Here is a 21,627-nt window from a genome sequence, read left to right on the forward strand (position 1 = left end):
TACTCTATATAGTTTGTTTAAAGTAAAATCCATTCATATATTTGTAATTATCCTTTTTACTCTTGCAAAAATAGCCCAACAATTTTGGAACGGGAGAAAGAGTTGTTCTTGACTCACGGTGATGATTTTGGCCTCGATGATGCAATTTGAAGCCTACAATGACAGTTTGGGACATTGATATATACGGTACCGTTACATACATCCATAATAATAAATAGAAAAAAAATATAAAAAATATAAATAGAGAATGAAACACACGAATTTACATGATTTGACACAGAACCTACGTTTATGGATTATTTGGAGAGTAAATCTATTATGATTGGAGTATTTACAGTCTCTTATAATCTATTGTACCTCACTGTACAATGGAGTTGGTGAGTCCTTTTTGGCCTAGAGAAGATGGTCTCTCTAGAGTCTCTTGTGGAGAGGTTGAAGAAGATCCTTAGTCCTGTAGCCAGAGTCTCCTTCCTTTGATTAGAGGTGGACCTACGTTAAACCACCCCCAAAAAAAAAAAAACATTTTCAAAAACATGCTTTAGTATAGGTTTTTTTTTTTAGATTTCCTAGTATAAAGATAATTTGCCTCCCAAAATATTTTCAAAAATGTCTAGGTTTTTTTTTGTTTTTTAATAATTTTTTCATACTTACACCTATTTTTTGTCATTAATAAAATTTCACATTTTCATTTTTTTTGTAAATTATTTTGTAAATTTACAACCTCATTTTTTCTATTTATAAACTATTTTGTAAATTTACAACCTCATTTTTTCTATTTATTTATTCTTTTCCTTTCAAGTCTTCCACTAGCTATTTTGTTTGGATTAGTTTTGTTAGTAAGTACATATATACTACTATCGTGTTAACAATAAGTGAATGAGACAAATCTCATATAACTATTTCTATCTATATTATAAAGACTTTACAATATTCAATCTTAGATTCAACAAAAAGTTTATCTTTGTTCACTTAATTTTTATCATTTGTTTCAAAAAATCTTAAATGCCGGTGATACGCTTTACTACCTTAAATGTCGGTTACTTTTCACCCTTATATACGACACACTTTGCTAATCGCCCTCCCCACACACTAAATCCTAATTCCGTCCCTGTCTTTGATCCCAGATAACTTCTTTTATTCGATTTTTGGGAGTGAAGAATGCCATATTTATGTCACTTCATGTCCTTGGGAGTGAAGAATGACAGCTTTATATCACTTCATCATCTTCATTTACATACCTGACTTGCTTTCCTCATATCCATCCATTTGTCTTATCTCTTCTCTTCGTTATTTTTCCATTTTGCTTGTTAATAATAGTTTATAGTCGAGCTTGGTGGGTCTTAGGCATGGTATATATACCCCCCAACAACTCTTTCAATTAAATTTAATAATTAATGTTAACAACGTTAAATTAACATGTGTCGCTTGACAAGTGAAATCGATACCACCTACTTAAAAAAGTTGAAAAAATAATTATCTCCAAGCCTTTCATAACAGAGGTGGCTAGCAAATTTGGGTAGCGTTTCCTTCCATCCCGCTACTTGGCCACCCGTGGTGGTCAATGTCGATGTTAAATACAAAAATAATCTTTGTTTTTTTAGATAGAATGTAAAATCAATATATGTTTATAAATAGAATTTCTCAAACATTGTTATTTGTTAATATTTGGTCACAGGTCAGTGCAGTCTGAGTCTAGCAATAGTTACGAAGGACATGGTTTACTTATATTGTAGAAATGCGTAGACATCCTACTTTCGTACGCATGAAGAGAGGGCAAAAGAAACAAGATCCGTTCAATGTGGGAATGGAAGATTAGTAGTTAGTACATCCTGCATGCAATTTTCACCTTATATGGTGAAAACTAGCTAGACGGAGGAAGGAAAACAGAAACAAAGCAAAAGGGAAAGAACTGCATGCGAGACTTGCCGACCCTTTTCTACAAAAGTTCCAACAATGGTCATCGGCTCGCTGACAAAACAACACGTACATGAGCCAGCTCGTTTAAAGGACTGCTGTCATATTTCAAAGGGATAGTAGCTCTAGTACCGACCCTTTCATCCACAATTCTTTGTATTGGACACAGGCAGGTTTTGACTCATGATACTTGTAAGGGGATTTTTCCCACAAGGCCCTATCAAGCCTGGCCTAGAGCATAAAACCATGAACCCGGTCCACTAGGAGGCTCTTCTGTACATAACTTGTAGGAGAGATGGTGCTGTAGAGGATGAGACTTGTCGATCTGAGGACCCCTCAAGTAGTGTCCAGTCTTCGAATGCCCGCCCACACGACAGACGTGATATATGGAGAATCGTTGATCTGCTGACAAAAAAAGGATGAACGGACCAGAAGGCAAACAGACTAAGAGGAGAAGGTTGGAGAACCACGCCACATTAATGATTCTGCCACATGGACAACACATCACATTAATGACGTCGTCGCAGAACCCAGCCGCATTTAAAAATTTTGACAAAAGGAACAATACGGAGAACACAGGCTTTATGAAAGCAGGTGCGATCTACTCCTCGGATTGGTAGTATAAATAGTAGGTCCCAGGTACGAGAATGCTCTATCTGATCCCTAGACTTTCTTACTTATTTACTACTTCCAAGAATATTTACTAACTTTGGCATTAGAGATTACTCGGCCCCAAGGCCGCCCTCTCAAAGCCACACTCTTTTCTACCTTGCACAGGGCCCCTTTTTGAAGACCTAAGTTGTTGAAACTTGGCCCAAAAGCGTGCAAAACATGACACGTTAACAATACTGTTTTATTATATGTTTATATATATATATATATATATATATATGCCATTGCTTTGCTCCAAGGAAAAAAAAAAAGGAAACCTAGCAATAAAAAATAATTGAAGGATATAATCTCATCTTGGCAATTCGTGTTGATGTCATAGTATTGTGTTCATACTCGTTTGTGAGATAGACACTTCGAAAGAGAATCCGGGTGAGGTCCCAAAAGCTTAAACCTGAGAATTTGGTCCAACATTATTGCATTAAGCTTTCATTATTGGGACTTTTAATCGATACAATAGGTATCACTCTTACAACAGAGGCAACAATATTGCCATTACATAATCATGAATTCATCTTTTTCCTAACATGCTGTCAAATTCCTGAACGTTGAGTGGCTTTGGTGGATGAAAGCTGACCCTTTCCAAAAGTTTCTTACTTTTGCTCATCTTTCTCAAACAGCCATGGCCCAACCTCCACCTCCAAGCTCTCTCTTGTGGCAATTACCATCTTTTCACAGAAAAGAAAAAGTAAACTGGTTTAGATCTTTTCTGTCAATTTTCTCTTTCACTTAGACAAAAAGGAGGAATATTAAAGAACACGATGAAAAGGAGGTTTTGTCATTAAAATGGAGTTTGATACCTTCTTGAGTAAATCCTATTCTTCATTGGGCATTCCAAGTGAATGGTTGATCACCAAACAAAGCAACACCGCGGGCCAGTGATTTAATATCGAACCAGAAATGTCATTCTATATCTTAAATTTTGTCAGCTTTAATCACACTATGTAACATTTTAAAGCAGCCACAAATAAATTTAAGAACAGTGAAAAAATTGAGAATGGCGTTGGTTTGTGATGGATGAGATGATGCATTCCATGTGTCAGGTTATGCTAGCTCTGGTGTCTAAATCGGAGAAGCTTTGTACAGTGGAGGACCAAAACTAGGACCAAATATGGCTTGTTGCCAATATCCAGCTGCAACCCTACGGTTTGTATTTGGAATTCAGATTGCTGGTGGTCCTCCTGGTCTTGTCGACCTTCACAATGATGACAACTCGGATAAGAATCATAGCACCATCTCGGTGCATTGCTAGCCATACGGTTTAATCCCAATGATAGAAAAATATCTAAGATTTATGTGACTAATTTTCTTTTATTTGAGATCCCAGAAAAATCTTAAATTTCCCAATTACTGCTTTATCAGTTTCCATGATCATATTAATTCTGAAAACTAAGATTTCATTGATTACATTTTCCCAGTATGTGCAAGTACCGCAGATAAAATTAATACCTGCTAGTCAAAACTGGAGCGGTAGAGCATTGAATGAAGACCAGATTGCTCACCAAATCCATCAGTGATGCTGTAATCATAGAACATTTGGACCCTCTTTGGCCCCCCTACAATAATGCACAATTCTTAGTATTATCTACTGCTTTGCCCCTCCTAAAGAATTGTGCATTCGATCACAGATTCACAGTTCGTTTTTGTGCTTTTCTTATATACTAATGTTCCAAAGTACTTAGAAAATCAATAGAATTCACAATATTTTTGCTTCTATTTCCATTTTTTTCTGTGGTTACGGGAAAAAAGAAAGAAAAAAAGAAAAGAAAAAAGAGACATAAATGGTGGAGAAGTTTTCACTTGTAGGGTCAGACTTCAACGTAACTGCTATAAACAGAGAAAGAGGGAGAAAAAAATACAACTGTTAGCATTGTAATAGTGACGAGAGCAATAAATTAAGCAGTGCAAGGTAAAGTCAATCCAAGGGGGAGTTTCAGCAACTCTCAACTCCACCCAGGTGTCTTGTAGCAAAAGATGCTATTCAGGGTACCATATTTCTTCTTGTTTATTTGTTTATTGAAGTAAGACGTGAGCACCGGGGGGACAGAGAGAGAGAGAGAGAGAGAGAAAATAGCGGTGACGGCATTTAATTATTTCAATTTAAGCCTTGATTAATTGTTGAGGACCTGAGCAGAACGCCATACTGTTACCATGTTTAGTTGGCTGAGCTGTGTATTTCTGCACTTTTTCTCATTTTTTTCAACAATCTTCAATCACATGACCCCTGCTTCGTCATAAATCACAGTCACCTCTCTCTCTCTCTCTCTCTCTCTGTGTTACCGTAGGGAAGATGTTGTGTCACTGTGTAAAATGATGAGCTCCGAAAGTGTTGTTCACCATTTTTGGTGGAGGATTCTTGCCTTTACTCTACTTGTAATTCAATCTTGTGGGCTTAACACAGATGGTATTATCTTGCTTTCTTTCAAGTACTATGTTCTCAGCGACCCTCTGTGCGTACTAGAGAGCTGGAACTACTACGACGAGACGCCATGTTCATGGAAAGGAGTTACATGTGCAGCTCAAGGCTTAGCGGCCAATTCTCGGTACTCACCGGTGATCGGTTTGGCTCTCCCAAACTCTCAGCTTCTTGGCTCCATCCCTGCCAATCTGGGCATGATTGAACACCTCCAGAATCTCAACCTCTCCAACAATTATCTCAATGGTTCTCTTCCTTCTTCGCTCTTCAAAGCAACTCAGCTCCAGTTTCTTGATTTGTCAAACAACTTGATCTCTGGTGAGCTACCTAAGACTGTAGGCAAGCTTCAAAACCTCCAGTTTCTTAACCTCTCTGACAATGCCTTGGCGGGAAACATACCCAACAACCTCACAACTCTCAGCAATCTAACCACTGTTTCTTTGAAGAACAACTACTTTTTGGGTACTCTTCCTAGTGGGTTCGACTCTGTTAAGGTCCTAGATCTGTCCTCGAATCTGATGAATGGGTCCCTACCCTCTAACTTTGGTGGTTCTAGTCTGCATTACTTGAACCTCTCCTATAACAGGTTCTCCGGGAATATCCCACCAGGGTTTGCCGAGAGAATTCTAGACAATGCTACTATTGACCTATCATTCAACAATCTCACCGGAGAAATCCCGGAATCTGATGTTTTCATGATCCAAGAATCCAAATCCTTTTTTGGGAATCCTGATCTGTGTGGGGAACCAACCAAGAATCCGTGTCCGATTCCTTCTTCTCCTTCATCTTCTCCGCCAAATGTCTCTTCCCCTACCTCTCCTCCTGCAATTGCTGCCATTCCAAAGACAATGAATTCCACCACAGAAACCTTGACACCTGGGTCGCCAACAGGGGCCTCTCAGCAGGCAAAGCAAAGCGGCCTGAGACCAGAAACGATAATAGGAATTGTTCTTGGAGATGTTGCAGGTATTGCAATTCTCGCTTTGATTCTCTTGTACGTGTACCAATTGAAGAAGAAAAAGAAGAGAGCCGAGAATACAGCGAAGAAAGAAGCTAACAAGGCGAAGGATGATTGGTCATCGTCTTCCTCTGAGTCAAGAGGATTCACGAGGTGGTCATGCTTGCGAAAGAAAGTAGAAGAGGAAGAGAGCTCAAAGGCCACAGAGTCTGATGACAGCGAAGATCATGGACACCAAAGCCGTCAAAGGGGTCAAGAAAATCATCAGCGGCAACAAGAGCAGGAGCAGGGCAAAGGAGGGACGCTGGTGACCATTGATGGTGTGGAGAAAAAACTCGAGCTTGAGACGCTGCTAAAGGCTTCAGCTTATATATTAGGTGCCACCGGTTCGAGCATAATGTACAAGGCTGTCCTAGAAGACGGGACAGCAGTTGCCGTTCGAAGAATCGGTGAGAGCAGTGCGGAGCGGTTCAAAGACTTCGAGAACCAGGTCCGTGTCATAGCAAAGTTGGTACATCCCAACCTGGTTCGCATTCGTGGCTTTTACTGGGGCGCCGACGAGAAGCTCATCATCTATGACTTCGTTCCCAATGGCAGCCTCGCCAACGCTCGTTACAGTTAGTCTCTCTCTCTCTCTCTCTCTCTCTCTGTGGCGCAGTTTAGCATGTCAGTATATTTTTGCTAAAGTACGCTTTGGAAGGGTGAGATTTTGACAGTGGAGTAGGTGTATCTAAACAACTTAAAAAAAGCATTAGCCCTTCAGAGAGTCTGATAGTGATACACGTACTCGTTCGTAATTCGGAAAACGTATATAAATAAAAGAAATACGCCAAGAAGTGTTTTTGATGTTGTGTGGGTTGTCACTCTAGTGGAAAGTGACCCCAATTTCTTGTTTTTCATTTTTATAGCGACACATTCTGCTAACTTTTGTTCCTATGAAAGGGACTGATGAATGGGAATTGGAATTTCAGGGAAAGTGGGCTCCTCGCCTTGCCATGTTCCGTGGGAATTCAGGCTCAAGATAGCAAAAGGTGTGGCCCGCGGCCTTGCCTACCTCCACGACAAGAAGCACGTGCATGGCAACTTGAAGCCTAGTAACATCCTCTTGGGCTCCGATAAAGAGCCTAAGATCGGGGATTTCGGTCTTGAGAGACTCGTATCGGGTGACACGAGCTATAAAGCTGGAGTGTCGGCCCAACATTTTGGGAGCAAGAGATCCACGACATCGCGCGACAGCTTCCAAGATCTTGGAATTGGACTCAGCCCAAGCCCAAGTCCGAGCTCGTTGGGGGTATCACCTTACCATGCACCCGAATCTCTTAGGAGTCTAAAACCCACACCAAAGTGGGATGTTTACTCGTTTGGGGTGATATTGCTTGAGCTACTGACTGGGAAGGTTATTGTGGTGGATGACATGAGTCAGGAAATTGGGCTTATAGTCGAGAATAAGAGCCGGGCTCTGAGGATGGCTGATGTGGCAATCCGAGCTGATATGGAAGGGAAAGAGGAAGTCCTAATGACTTGCTTCAAGCTAGGGTTTAATTGTGTCTCTCCAATCCCACACAAAAGACCCACAATGAAAGAAGTAATGCAAGTTCTTGAGAGAATCCCATGTTCATCTTCCTCATCGCACTATTAATTGTGTCGTATGGCACGCAGAGGTTGTCATCTGGTCTCATGATTTTGTCCTTGTAATCGCGTGAAGTCATAGAATAGATCTTTGTTGTGTGACATTAATTTTACCCCTGCTAATTCTGGACCCATTTTAGATACTAGGTATGATTGGATTTTATGTCTCTCTGTTTTTTTAGTCAATAGTTATGTTGGTCGATCCTTGTGTTGTCGTCCCGTCCTATGTTAATTGGTCGATAACATAAGTTAAAGAGCTTTGCGATCATCCGATAATATTGAAAGTAATTGGACTATTGGCATGTCTAAATAAACTAAACCCACAATCATGATCGTGATGCTCATGTGGGCGGATATCCATCTTTGTGTGGTGTATAAATAAGATGGGCTTCCTTTTTCAATGGCACGTTAGATCCGGTAATTAGTTGTCAATGTAGTAGAGATGTACAATAACGGAGAAAGGAGTGTAAAGGAGCTATATATGAAACATTCGTATTAATTAATCCTAAAGAATATGGGTAGAGCAAATTAAACACCTTGACCACAAGGTGCAAGTGAGATTCCTTGATCTGGTCTCAAATTAAACATTCAGGAAATGACCAACTAATATGCTTGCAAGTTTCAAAATTCTTCATAAACTCAATTTTTTACAGCTTTATCACTAGTCTTGCAAGCCACAATTGTAGCATCAAGTAAACTAGGAACACAAGGACAAGTTAATACTAGTAGAACAACCACAATTGTAATTAACATCACCGGTACTTTAGTCATGGACATCACTCCTTGAAGGACATCAAAAGTCCCTCCCAGAATTGGAAGCAGAGGAAACAGTAAATGTTTTATAAATGTTGTCTTTCCTGTTGAATATTGCAATAGAAATTAGAAAACAAATCGATCATTTGTCTGGTCAAATAAAAGTGTCAATTGACAAAGGTTTTGTAATTGAACTTTACTTGTAATTGATTTTCAAATAATAAATTGAATTTTTTGGGTTTGATTGCTTCATAGAGTTTTACCTTTAAAGAGTTCATTAAAGGATTTCCCTTCGTCAGCAATGTTATGTTATGTAATTTATTTATTTACTTTATATGCTTAATTATTAAATTAATTGCATGCTTAATAACTAACTCATTTTTTTAGTGAATTGATAAATATTTCTACTAATATACAGGAGTATTTAGATAATTTCGCTTGACTATTCCAATGCAAGCCAATTTTTCTATAACTTAGGCAGCTTTTAGATATCACATGCAAATGATTAAACCGATGACAGTGCTCTAACGAGCTAACTTGTGTTTGGGCTTATAGAACAATATTGGGCTTCCATTTACGTATTACACTTGGCATGCTGGGCTCGGAAGCCGTAATCCGTAATCCATTTTCTCCGTAAAAAATAAAAATACGGATTCGGAAAAAGTGGGTCGGTTTGTTCAAGTTCAGACCATCCATTTTTTAATTGGAAAAACCCCGCTCCTCCTCATCTTTAAATTCCCCCTCCCTCTGGACCGTTACGAGTCACGACGTACAAGCTGCGCAGACACAGAGAGAGAGAGAGAGGAACTGAAAAATGGCGACGAATATCGGTATGATGGATTCGGCTTACTTCGTCGGTAGATCCGAGATACTGGCATGGATCAACTCTACACTCCAACTCAACGTCGCCAAAGTCGAAGAGGTTTTCTCTCTTTTCCACTCCGCTCCGAATCTTAGAATTCACTTTTCTTTCTGATCTATTCTTGTTTTCTTTGTACGATTCATCAGTTTAAGTGCTGGATCTTTGTCTCGCAGGCTTGTTCCGGTGCGGTTCAGTGCCAGCTTATGGACGCTGTTCATCCAGGGATGGTTCCGATGCACAAGGTCAACTTCGACGCCAAGAGCGAGTACGAGATGATCCAGAACTACAAGGTTCTTCAGGACGTCTTTAACAAACTCAAGATCACTAAGGTTTAATATCTCTGACCTTTTTCTTTTACGCTTTGTTTTTTCTTTCCGGTAATTTTGTTTGAATTTTGTTTTTCGTCTAGCCCTATAAATCGGAGATCTGGAAATCCAGAGGTATCCGTATTAGAGTTTATCTCATTTTTTTATTTTATATTTATGATTCGAAATCGTTTAAATTTTTGTTTTTGATTTCTTTTTGGTGTTTAGCACATTGAGGTTAACAAGCTCGTGAAAGGCAGGCCGCTTGATAATTTGGAGTTCATGCAATGGATGAAGCGGTACTGCGATTCTGTCGACGGGGGCACGATGCACAAGTAAGTTTTATTTTTGCCCACATTTTCTTGTTTTCGACGAGATTAGTGTTAAAATAATTAACAATTGTCTCTAAAGCTTAAACCAATAAAATAAAATTAGTGAATTTAATTATTTTTTTAGTACTCCCTTTCACATGCGAGCCTGGACAGCATATATACTCCACCAACAGGAAAAGAATTTGATATTTTAATTACACCTCATTTATTTCTTTTCATTTTGTTATTTGAATCTAGATTAAAAATTTCAGAATATGATATTATTGTATAATTTAAAAGAAAATAAATTCAATCAACTAAGGTAATCATGTAAATTAATTCAAAATAAATTCAATTTTATAAAACTGACTCAAAGAGCAAAAGAATGTCAATTTTTATAAAATTAAATTTATTTTTAATTAAATTACATTATTACGTTAATTGATTGAATTTATTTTTTGCAATAATATCATATTGTGAGATTCTTAATCCAAATTCAAAGAGCAAATGGGATAAAAAGAACTGGGTAGTAAAGTAGTAATAAAGGAAGTGTTAGGATATCATTATCCAACTACTATTAAGTTTTATGTATAATAATCGAATGTTTCAAAATCTGAAGATAGTACGAGATGAATTTAATCATTTAAATTATATTCTCTAACAATTTGGATACACATTGTCATTTGCTTAGGTTTTATGGATATATGTGTGGAATTTCTCAATAGGTGCACATTCTGTTATATTGTCTTTCATTTATATTTGAGAGTTTAGTTACCTATACACCTGTTTTAGAAATGCTTTTGACGAAACCATGGTTATACAGTGGGGGAGTAAGACTATTTTGCAGCTTCTATGAAGACTCATTATAGACTCATTAAGCTTTCTGAAGTTGGCAAAGCTTTTAACTTGGTGCAGACCTTCTCTTTTACCTCTTTAAGCAAACTTATTCAAATACCTAGATAGTTTGTATTTGGCATTTTTATTAAGTAAAGGACAATGTTATTTTCCTGTTGTCATTCTTGAACTATATGAACTTCATACTCAATGTTGAATATGAAAATGTGAATTTATATGCATACAGACCTTTTAAATTGTGTAACTAGACCGACATATGTAGGTTTGAATGACTTGCTTGTTCTTTCTTATAGAGAAGAGTTAGATTTTATGTTGTAATGGTGTAAAATGCTAGGTACAATGCCTTGGAGAGGAGAGAGGCATGCAAGGGAGGCAAAGATGCAAGCAAGAAAGCTGTTTTATCACAATCTTCAACCAAAAGTTCCACAGCTGCCCCTAAAGCTCAGTCCTCCAACAATGCTCGAAGAAATGATGCGTCTTCTGCACCAAACCCTTCAAATCCGACGTTGAAGGCCTCAAGACCCACATCTAGTGGAGGCCCGGCATATGATAAAGAGGTACGAAGTCAGTGTAGGAAGGGAAATTTTGGTTGCGTTGAAGGTCTAATTCTAATCTTGATGCAGATCACGGATTTAAAGCTATCAGTGGACAGCCTTGAGAAGGAGAGGGATTTCTACTTTGGGAAATTGAGGGACATTGAAATTTTGTGCCAAAGTTCTGAGATAGAAGATTCACCTGTATGTTCTCAAAAGTCAAATGTATTTTGTGGCTTTCTCAATCATCGGTACCAAGAATTGAAATTGATGAGTTGCACTCTTTTTGTAGGTTGTTGAAGCCATTAAGAAGATTCTTTATGCTGCGGATAATGATGCATCAGTGGTGGCAGAAGCTCAAGCCATGCTGTCTCATCGAAAGAAGGAAGCTGAGGCCTTGAGTCTCAGAGTTGAGGTTTCAGGGGAAAGAAACAATTCAGAAACACAGAAGAGAAAAAACATTGTGAATTTTGATGTCGATGCTGTTGGCATTACAACATTGTCACCAAGGCAAAGAGTTTCTGATGCTTCCGATGTTCATTGCAGTGGGTCACCCCTTATGACTTACTGATTATCCCTTTTTTCTCATAAATATAATCTCGTGTCCATCTTTACAGAATCTTCCTGCTAGGGACATGGGATTTATACATACGTGCTCTTTCAGAGCACAAAGTCATTTACTTGGAAGATGTAACAACGATATCCTCTACTTTTTGGTGCTGGGTACTCTACTTGAATTTCTTTACATATTGATGTCATATGGTGTAAGGTGAGAACCTTAAAATGTTGTTTTTTTAGTACTTTACATAACAGGTTATCCACAGGCATAGCCATATTATCTCTTTTATCCATAAACGCATCACCTGCAGAACTGAATTGTCGATTTTTATGAGTTTGAGAATATGAAAGTCAACATGGAATTGTTTGGATTTGTTGTTATATTTAGAACCCGAACATAGAAACATTTTTAACACACCTTTGCATCTTCTTCATTAAACAGCAGTGCTCTGTATTTTTACAGAAAAAAATTACAGCCACATTTTGTTGATCTATCTTTTTTCTCTGGATATGGCCATCTTGTCTATATCACCTCAAACAACAAAATTCATCATACTAAAATGAAAAATTACGATTCATATCTTAAAGTTGAGACTGTTGATGTCGTGTTTCGTGGCTTAGGCAACTCCACGCTGTTGAGCTTGGTCTGGATCCTATTGAGAAAGAGAATGAGGGGCTCTGGGGCCGTGGTACCTCCGATGCTTAAGTTAGTTGTTGGGATGGAAAGAAAGAGATAAATATTCAATCAAAGAGAGTTCTGAGTTGAAATATGAAAGGGTCTGAACCCTTCCCTCAGCCAAGGGAGGGGGTATTTATACTTGGCCGGGACGAGTCCCGAGGTAGAGGTAGTGGGTGTACAACTCCATAATGGGGTCGGGTGTCCTTGCCAACTCCTTGTTGTGCTGCAAACTTGTCAGGCCTGATTGTGGTTGTCACTGACACCCCAGGAGGTACGTCGTGGCGTGCCGAGTTACAAGATGCATTAAATGCAGCGTGGTTCCTATTGTGTTGTGTCCGTCTCCGTTCTATTAAATGCGACGTGGTTCCGGTTAGGTACATCCATCCTTCTGACCTGTCCGAACGCCAAGGTTCAAAGATAAGGGATGTTCCTGATTGTTGGCCAGTTGTGGTGTCAAACTGTCTTGCTTTCTTTTTCTTTCCTTTTGTCAGTGTGCTTTGCCCGATCATTTTCCCTCCTAGCCCAACCCAACCCTTGTCTTCGAGCCTCGTGGACAGGGCCCACTCCCTCGGCCCGACCCCGGAGATTACTCCCCTCCCAGAGACAATATAGTATCTAGACCATTAAAGTTGAGACAGGTATATCCTTCAACTACCAAAATAGTATAATGTATACATTCTATTAAAGATTTAATCCTTATACTTGTATTACGTCACCTTTTTTTTTTATCTATCTTAACTATATAAATTTGATGAAAATATTTTATAATAATCAAAGGTAATTAGGGTGCTATTTAATTATTATGTTGTTGATTATAAGGAAAGATGAGAAAATAATTAATAGCCAAGAAAAGCATTAAAAATTTTACAAATTTATTACGGCGCTATTTAATTACTTTCTGGTAGGAGTATAAGAAGCTGGCCGTAAGTAAAGAGTGCAGATGTGCAAGCATTATTGCTTCCTATAATGCAGCCTTAACTTTACAGCAAGCATTGTCTGAGACAAACGTATGGTTCATTGTTAAATGGGGACTTTTATCATATTTGACCAGCAAGCTGAGTACTTGAAGGTTCAAAAAAGTAAGCAATGCAGTTCCCGGTGTCACGATCTTTACCATGATAGCTGGATGCGAGGGTTATTTCTGATTTTAAGGACCTCTTGCAGTTGCCGGAATTTGGTATTGTCGACAAAAATATGTATCCTTATTCCTACGCTCACCTTTTCGCTGGGAGTAATGTTACATCAAGCTGAGCTTTGCAAATGTCATGCATTCTTTTTTAAGAAAAATGAAATTTATTATTAAAAAAGTTAATTTTTTTATGTGAATGTTATATTTACTTACTTTTTTCAAAAAAGATATGTAACTCTTTCACACTCTATAACTGTAAATATCATTTCTTTTTTATGAGATTACTTTTTGCATGATCCTTGACATCTACACAAGCAATTCCTTGTGTGTGTGTGACTCTTGTTCATACGAGATTATCTTGTCTTATTATACAAGAAAATCCTAGCTCGATTAAGAAAATGAGCAGTGCTACTTTACCTCTCAGAGTGCACCACTTTATCTTATCGTTAGTTCAATTTTTTTTTAATTTTTTTATTCATATTTTTTTATCATTTTAAAACATTTTTAAAAAATATAAAAGAAAAATCAATACATTAATAATTTCTTTCTTAACTATTAAATAAAAAAAAATAAAATACATAAGGCATCAAGATGAGGGGTAAATGAAATGGACAAGTAGCATTTTTTTTTTTTTTTAAATTTACAAACGTTGTCGATGCAATTACACCTGCGACCATCTCCTTGTCTTGTGGGAGAATGAGATTTGGTAAAATCGCAAAGGTATTCCGATGTTGAAGTTATACTTAGTATATTAATTCAAAAATGAAAGGAAAAAATGGAGAGCCTCTGTAGGGTTTATCTTTCTCATTGTTCATATATCATGGGAAGCGTAGTATAGCGTCCATTCCCTTCTACCTAGACTTTCGTGGTCTAATACGGTAATGTCCCCTTGTCTCTAGTTCGGGACATTAAATACGGTAACCCTTTTAGGCCTGGTTTGACTACCAACAAAATCGAGTTGGTATGCTCATTATGCTCGAATTGATCATTACGGGACCGTACCCTATTGGTATATGGCCAGCTGGGTTGACCTAAATTTAGGATCCACCTAGGTCGGCCGGTCTTGACTGTAGGAGGACAGGGTCAGTTGGCCCAATTGACGAGCCCAAAGGGAGTGTTTATATCCGTCACATGACTCTCACATGGTTGTAGCCTTTAGTCGCCCGTGGTCCTCTGTTGTGTTGCTATGTTGGAAACATAGGAGAATACGCGATGTTGTAAATTGCTGTTTGAGATTGACCAGAAAACACGTTCGTAATTCAACTCCACATTACAAGAAAACAGTCGAATGAAGAAGATAGGCCAAATTGTGGTCCTCTATCATTACTCAATGGTGAAAATTGGAAAAAGCTCATGTATATAAGGGTAAGAGAGTATAAAAATAAGAAGGCATGTGAAACTCACGCGAGGGAGAACAACGTGGGAGTCCTATTTTTTTGACAAGAGAGATGTTGCCAACAACTTCTAGCTGTTCCCAACGACTTGGGAATCATGTTGTCTCCCTTGTACCATGTACAATTCTTCGAGTAAAAGAAAGTCACCCTTAACGAAAGTAAAAGAGAGAAAGCAAAGTCACCATGCACTATTTATTTCGGATCTTCACTGGTTACCCATCCATCAACTGTTTAGTGGGATTTGACAATGATCTTAACAGCTTTAACTCTTTTGGGCAACTGGTGTTTGACAATTCTAAGAGCTACATTCTTAGTTAATGCATCAAAATTTGGTTCTTTTCTTCCTCCTCCTCCTCGACATATTTACATGCCAAACAGGGATGTTTTGCCCATCCTTTTAACAAAAAAAGAAATTGCTGGGGTCGTTAGAGATTTTAATCATTATTTTTAGACAAAAGTAAGATATTCTCTCAATTTTCTATTCAAACTTGCAAGTCCCGAACATAAGAGAGCTAGACATATAAAATAACTATTACAGTATTTATTACTCTCGTAAATAATGTTACATGTAATCGTAAAATACATAAGTACCGTACAGTCGTTTTAAAAAATAGAAGAGTTTATTATTAAAAAATTTATTTTTTTATGTATTTATTTTTTCTTAAAGTAATTACACGACGCTTGGACAATCACTATTACTATTACTATATTTTACTTTTGAAATACTATACCATTATAAAACAAGAAACAATTGACCCATCAGGCACTAGTGCCGCAAGTCAATCAAACGTAATTAGCAGGTTCATGTTTAACCACTCTGGCATAAGCAAATAACAATTGGACAAAAGACGATTGAGGACTGTTTCTTTGATGATAATGGTTTTGAGTCTTGACACCTTGGTTTTGGTTTTTTATGTAAATTCAAGACGATGATTACAATCATGGTTTTCCTCCAGAGGTTTCTATAATAAAAAAAAAAGTTCTACGCCTTTGAAAAATAAAAAAAAGGACTGTTTCTTTGACCAGGCAGAGCCTCTTCCATGGGGACTAAATGATTGGTGAGACAATGGAATTGTCACTTTCATAAAGTGGTGCATGCCACCTGCCTATTCCTACAATCCTACCTATTATGCTCATCAATTCCCCCACCCAACACACGAACAGTCCAGGAAAAAAGGACTGCTGTAGGATTATAACCAGAATTATATAAATTAATTTTATAAATTAATATAATTTTATATGATCTATTTTATAATTAAAATAATTTTATAATCTAATAAATCACATAAAGTTATAGTTTAAGAGATTAGTTTTATATAATTCATTATTTCTCAAAAATTAAATGCAGAAGCACCACAACATTCCATAAACACACCCACATTCGTGTCTAGACTAACAAAAATCTAAAAGATGGCTTAGCTTGCAATAGCTTTTTCTTCAGTGTTAAATGATTAAATGAGCAATTTTATTTTCACTATGAGTTAGAAAAGAACGAAAAACATGTAAACCAATAGATTAGTTATGATGGGAAAGACAAGTCAAACTATAACAAACTTAAAGCGAAAAAGGTAGAGCAGTGCGTCAAGAACAAAACAACCCTCACAAAAGAGGGAAGAAAAGTACCCATCTATTCATGGTCCACCATCAAAATCTCCACTATTCTTCAACCTTTAACCTTTTACAGGTTTCTCTGTGGTTAAAGCAATCAAAACTCATTATCACAACCGATTTTTTCTTTCCCGGCACTATTGTTCTTGTACAAATTTCCTAGAAGACCGTTTCTAATACAAGTTCTAAAGATTAGCCAACTTCCCAAATTTGTATTCTCAGCCTGGCTCCACCTTTTCTATGTTTTACAAGGGTTGTGTGCAGTTCGAAGGACCAAAATGCAGCCAATTTGGATTGAAAGATGAGATTATTTATTAATATCAGTGAGATTTATGAGTTAAAATTTATAAATAGTAATGAAATGAGTTGAGATAATTTCTTTTTCATCTCTAAATCCAAACCGGCTCTAAATCTTATATGTTTCCTTTTCATTTATATAGATTTCCTTAAATTACTCATTCTACAGAGAAAATAAGACAGTCTTATCAACCAGTAATACAGCACAACATTTACTTTAAAGCTAATCTACCTCTGTTGGTAGCGAAACTGTATTGTTAAATCCACATCTTAATTAGTGCCCCGTGCAGAAGAGAATGAATGATGTGGAGAAGAAATTCCACGAAGCACATCATATGCAAAGACCTGTTGTGTAAAGCTGGAGAAACTCGACTTCCCGAAACATACATGATATAAAAAACATTACTAATAAAATGCATTCGTTTAGTTACCCTTTCAATCCACAATCAAAAACTGAAATTAAAGAACAAGCTACTGCACATAATTGGCAGACTTGATATGATGTTTGAACAGGGCACTCCTAATTCATTTGAATGGCAGCAAGTCAGGGCATAATTAGATGACCAACCTGTTTAATTTACCCATTCAAACAAAAGTGGGGAAGGTAAAAGTAAGGATCTAATGCCATTCTAGTCAAGGCACTAAAATATTTGTCAACCATTCCCAGTCAAGCTTATGAAATACAAAGAACAGATGGAACGTGTATTGTCTAACTCAAAAGACATGCCTACAATATTTTATTTAAATTAGGCAGTTCAAGAAGAGAGGCAAAGAGAAATGTTTCTGCGCAGGAGCAGATTGTCAGCGAGCATAGACTTGGTTGTTGCTTACTAAGACTTTTGCTATTGAGTTTGACCCTTCTGAAAGAGCTCTCCAATCCAGTTACCTAATTTGAAGACTTGATTATTCTAGACCGAACCGGTTGAGAATCTCAATGTATCTATCCCCTGGACAACCCAACCCCCTTCATGGGGGGGTCCAGAAGTAACGAACCACTTAACATCACTGTGCGCAGCACTATGAAACAAGTCTGGTAAAGAAGCACATTCACTTTTCTTTTTATTCCAAGACCACCATAGAACCCCCCAACCCAAATCAGAAAATGGGGTGTAAGATGTGATCTCCATACTCATTAATATAGATTCAGCAGAATGCAATACTAAATCATGGAACACAACATAATTGCAAGTTACAAAAAAGATACTACCAATAATATGAAGAAGAGGAAATTTATGATACCATGTTTACTAGTAGACATTAAGACAATGAAAGATTAACGAGTGCTACCAAGAACACCCACAGACACGGTTTAGTGAAGGCAACCGCATCTGCTGATCCTGTGCTCTGCTCCTTTTGAAAGAAGGCTCTGGGGATGATGATGCCACAGCCCATGAGTCATTAGAGCTATCACAGCTGAAAGATGCATCAATAACGCCATTTGGGCTGCCCGGTGCTGACAGATGCTTTCGCTTGTTACTTCGATTATGATTGTGGCCATGGCTCTCAGATATTTCCTGGATAAGCTTGTAGCACTCATTTAGTTTTTCCTGTTAAAGGAACCATCAAAGCCTTAACTAATAAACCATGGAGTTTGGCACGTCTTCACAAAAGTAGGAGCGCCATTAATATATAGAAACCAATATAATTAGATACTCACCTCACTGATTTTAAGAACATTAGTAAGCTGGTTCTGATATTCCAGGGGATTATATGGCTCAACATCTTCAATAACATGAAGCATTGTTGCAGTAGCTAATACCGACGGAAGATAGCTCATAACCCTCGAATCTGGAACCAAAGCCCAATATTGAGAAGATAAGATTACAAATTGAGGAAATCACAAATGAATACGACTCTTTCCTTCGGTATCTGCCACTGAAGGACCATGTCATTGACTAGAAATAAAGCAAAGAACTCGTTAACAGCTTACCGGCAATGACAGAAACAATAAGGCGCTCACACCTCCACAGAAACTCCCAATGCAAGTGGGTCTTCAAACCAAGCCTCCTGATGATGTGATCAAAGAAGGAAATTGGGGTCACCGGATTCATCCTCCATTGAAGAGTGGACAGCACTAGAAGCTCCATTCTCTGAATAGTCTTTGCTTCAAACACATACTTTGATTCCTCCACCTGAAACAACATAGAACCCCCCCACATTTTAACGTTAGGAAAGGTTCAAGAAACCCACATTATGGCATTTAACCAATCATCCTGATTGCATAATAAATCCCACATACTTGCAAGTCTAAGAGAAGTGGCACTTGGGTCTCCTCCACCTTGGCAGCCAGAGAAAGACAAGCCACGGTGGCGAGATGGCTCATCCAGGGCTTGTCCCGCTGGAACATCAGGCCAGAAGCAAACCTATCGAAGTAATTCACAGCGAGAAAAGCGGTCAAAGCAGAGAACCCATAGTGCGCCTTAACCCTCAAAATCCAATCCACAGCCTCTTTCCGAGCTACCATCAAAGGTCCATCTGAGATCAGACTGCTCAGACAAACATGGGTTTCTCCTTCTTTAATAATTAGGGACACAAGCTCATCATTATCCCAAACCATGTCATTCTCTACCAAAACTGAACGGAAAAGTGAGTGCTTTTTCACATACTCATCAGCATTCTTCCTCCCTTCTTCCTCGATACCATCTTCTTCCTCAAAACTCTCCTCCTCACAGAAGAGACCATCAAGGACCATTTGAGGGCTTTGTAGCTGTTGGGTTTCTTCTTCCTGCAGAGCCATCTTCTTCTGAGAAGAAGAGGTTGAAGCCTCTGCTCATTATACAATGAAAGTTTCAAAACTTGAACGCAGCCCCATATCAAAATTCTTCCTCAGCAAATTGTCTGAGAGAGCGAGAGAGAGAGAGAGAGGGAGAGCCAGACGAAGAAAGCAGACGAAGGGTTTTATCTGAGAAGCCTTCCACGCCTGTCCTTTCTTTCCTAGTTTCCCGTGTTTTCCTTTCTTTTTGTTTTCATTTCTCTCCACTATTCAACTCCTAATATATATGGATTCCACTGTAGATATTATGGGCAAAATGGGGATGTTTGGAGCGCAGGAAAGTGGAATAAATGTAGGAAAGTATTTGTGTAACGTAGCATTGGCCGAGTATTTGCGAGAAAAATAAGCCAAAATCCCTTCAACCCCTATTAAAGAGGAAAAGACACTCTATACAGGCTGTTCTGCTGCTCAGTCTTTCCTTCAGAGCCTCAGACAAAAGGAAAAGTTTGATAAATTTTTTGGCGTTATCTTCTTTCATCGTCATTTTTTTAATTGTTAGATTTTTAATTTTACTCTTTTTAATTTTAGCTTCCTTTTCATTAAAAATCTGACTTGTCCAAGGAAATTTCTTTTTTTTAATAAAAAAAAATTATGTCAATATTAATACGCAATTTGATACAAATTACTTATATCTAGAAAGGCTCATCCAAATTACGCAATTGTGGAGTCCGATTGTTTGGTGATTGTGCAAGAATTGAAAGCTGTTTAGGAGTCCTTTTGTTTTAATGGAAATTTAAGTAGAGAGGTTAAAAGTCTAATGGGTCTATTCCAAGAAGTGAGTGTTGAGCATGTTTATAGGGAAGGCAATGGCGTGGCTCATTGTTTAGCTAGGCATGCTTGGAATGTGTTGAATGTTCATATGTGGTGGGGTGTTATTCCCGAATTTGCTGAACAGGCCTTGTGGTTTGATCATGCTGCTTTGTAAGGTTGTTCTAAGATAGTGGAATGAAATTATTTCTGTTTATCAAAAAAAAAAAAAAAAGGCTCATCCAAAAATAATCATAATTTTGTTATATAAATTGAATTTTAAAATAAAAAATTTTATTATTTTCTATTTTTCATTATCTTTAGACACATAGCACTACTCCTTTATAATAGCATAAGCAGTGCATGTAACGGAAAGACTTTAGAATATCATATTATTCTTCCATTTATATGTTAGAAGTTTGGTGCACGCGCATTAAGGAGCAGTGGGATTGCTACTTTAGGACCGCAAAGACGTTGAATGGATGAAAAAGGAAAATGATAGTACGAGTGTCGTATCCGTTCGTTTTTTTTTTAACCGGTTAAAGATGTGATTATTAATAAATTTTTTATTTTTTATTTTTTTAATAATAAAGGACTTTTAAAAAATATTTTTAAAAAATTCAATTACACTTATTTTATGCATATTTGGGATGCACATTTGTTCCCTAGTATTGTCCGAAGGAAAAATGTACAAATGCGCGACACTAAAGAAAAAAGATTGAGTAATGATATATATATATATATATCTAATATTTTTTACAATCTTTTTATAACTATATTTTAAAATGAGAATATTGATACAAGTGATGTTATTTTTATAAGTTATTTTATAAAATTAGACCATATTTAAAATATAGTTATGCAAAAAATTATAAAAATGGTCGGTAGTTGGTATTATATGTCTATAAAAAGTTGGTTTTACGTGAGATGATAATAAATTGAAATGAGATAAATTAAGATCAAAATGAAAAATTAAATAAAATATTATTTAATATTATATTTATTTTAAAATTTGAAAAAATTAAATTATTTATTATATTTTGTATAGAAATTTTAAAAAGTTCATATAATGATTATATGATGTGAAATAAAATAACTTGAACTCTCCGTTTAGATGTTGAATTGAGTTGAGATGAATTAAATTCTTTATAAAAATAGTGAGTTGTAATGATAGAGTAAGTTTTATAGAGCCTATCTAAGATGAATTTATATATATTTAAATGTTAAAATAAGTTTA

At 37.2% G+C, this 21,627-nt stretch overlaps 3 protein-coding genes across 4 annotated transcripts; 2 read left to right on the forward strand and 1 right to left on the reverse strand.

The window, feature by feature from the left end:
• Positions 1 to 4,431: 4,431 nt before the first annotated feature.
• LOC108979250 (probable LRR receptor-like serine/threonine-protein kinase At4g37250) lies at positions 4,432 to 7,753 on the forward strand. The gene is made up of 2 exons (XM_018949894.2): positions 4,432 to 6,574; positions 6,929 to 7,753. The coding sequence occupies exons 1-2, from the start codon at positions 4,894 to 4,896 to the stop codon at positions 7,594 to 7,596; spliced, it is 2,349 nt and encodes a 782-aa protein (XP_018805439.1). The 5' UTR covers positions 4,432 to 4,893; the 3' UTR covers positions 7,597 to 7,753.
• A 1,307-nt stretch (positions 7,754 to 9,060) lies between these two features.
• On the forward strand, positions 9,061 to 12,136 carry LOC108979249 (microtubule-associated protein RP/EB family member 1C-like). 2 transcript variants are annotated; one of them, XM_018949893.2, is made up of 6 exons: positions 9,064 to 9,261; positions 9,375 to 9,530; positions 9,735 to 9,841; positions 11,007 to 11,229; positions 11,296 to 11,409; positions 11,498 to 12,136. In XM_018949893.2, exons 1-6 carry the CDS (start codon positions 9,154 to 9,156, stop codon positions 11,774 to 11,776), a joined length of 987 nt encoding a protein of 328 aa, XP_018805438.1. In that variant the 5' UTR covers positions 9,064 to 9,153; the 3' UTR covers positions 11,777 to 12,136. The 2 variants fall into 2 exon arrangements, with proteins under 2 accessions (XP_018805436.1, XP_018805438.1); XM_018949891.2 differs by having other exon boundaries at positions 9,061 to 9,261; positions 11,007 to 11,409.
• A 5,763-nt stretch (positions 12,137 to 17,899) lies between these two features.
• LOC108979248 (cyclin-D3-2-like) lies at positions 17,900 to 19,864 on the reverse strand. The gene is made up of 4 exons (XM_018949890.2): positions 19,110 to 19,864; positions 18,801 to 19,002; positions 18,528 to 18,658; positions 17,900 to 18,417 (listed from the first exon to the last, which is right to left on the reverse strand). The coding sequence occupies exons 1-4, from the start codon at positions 19,605 to 19,607 to the stop codon at positions 18,154 to 18,156; spliced, it is 1,095 nt and encodes a 364-aa protein (XP_018805435.1). The 5' UTR covers positions 19,608 to 19,864; the 3' UTR covers positions 17,900 to 18,153.
• Between the last annotated feature and the right edge of the window lie 1,763 nt (positions 19,865 to 21,627).

The sequence above is a fragment of the Juglans regia genome, chromosome 12, assembly GCF_001411555.2.
Source record: "Juglans regia cultivar Chandler chromosome 12, Walnut 2.0, whole genome shotgun sequence".
Taxonomy (NCBI): Eukaryota; Viridiplantae; Streptophyta; class Magnoliopsida; order Fagales; family Juglandaceae; genus Juglans; species Juglans regia.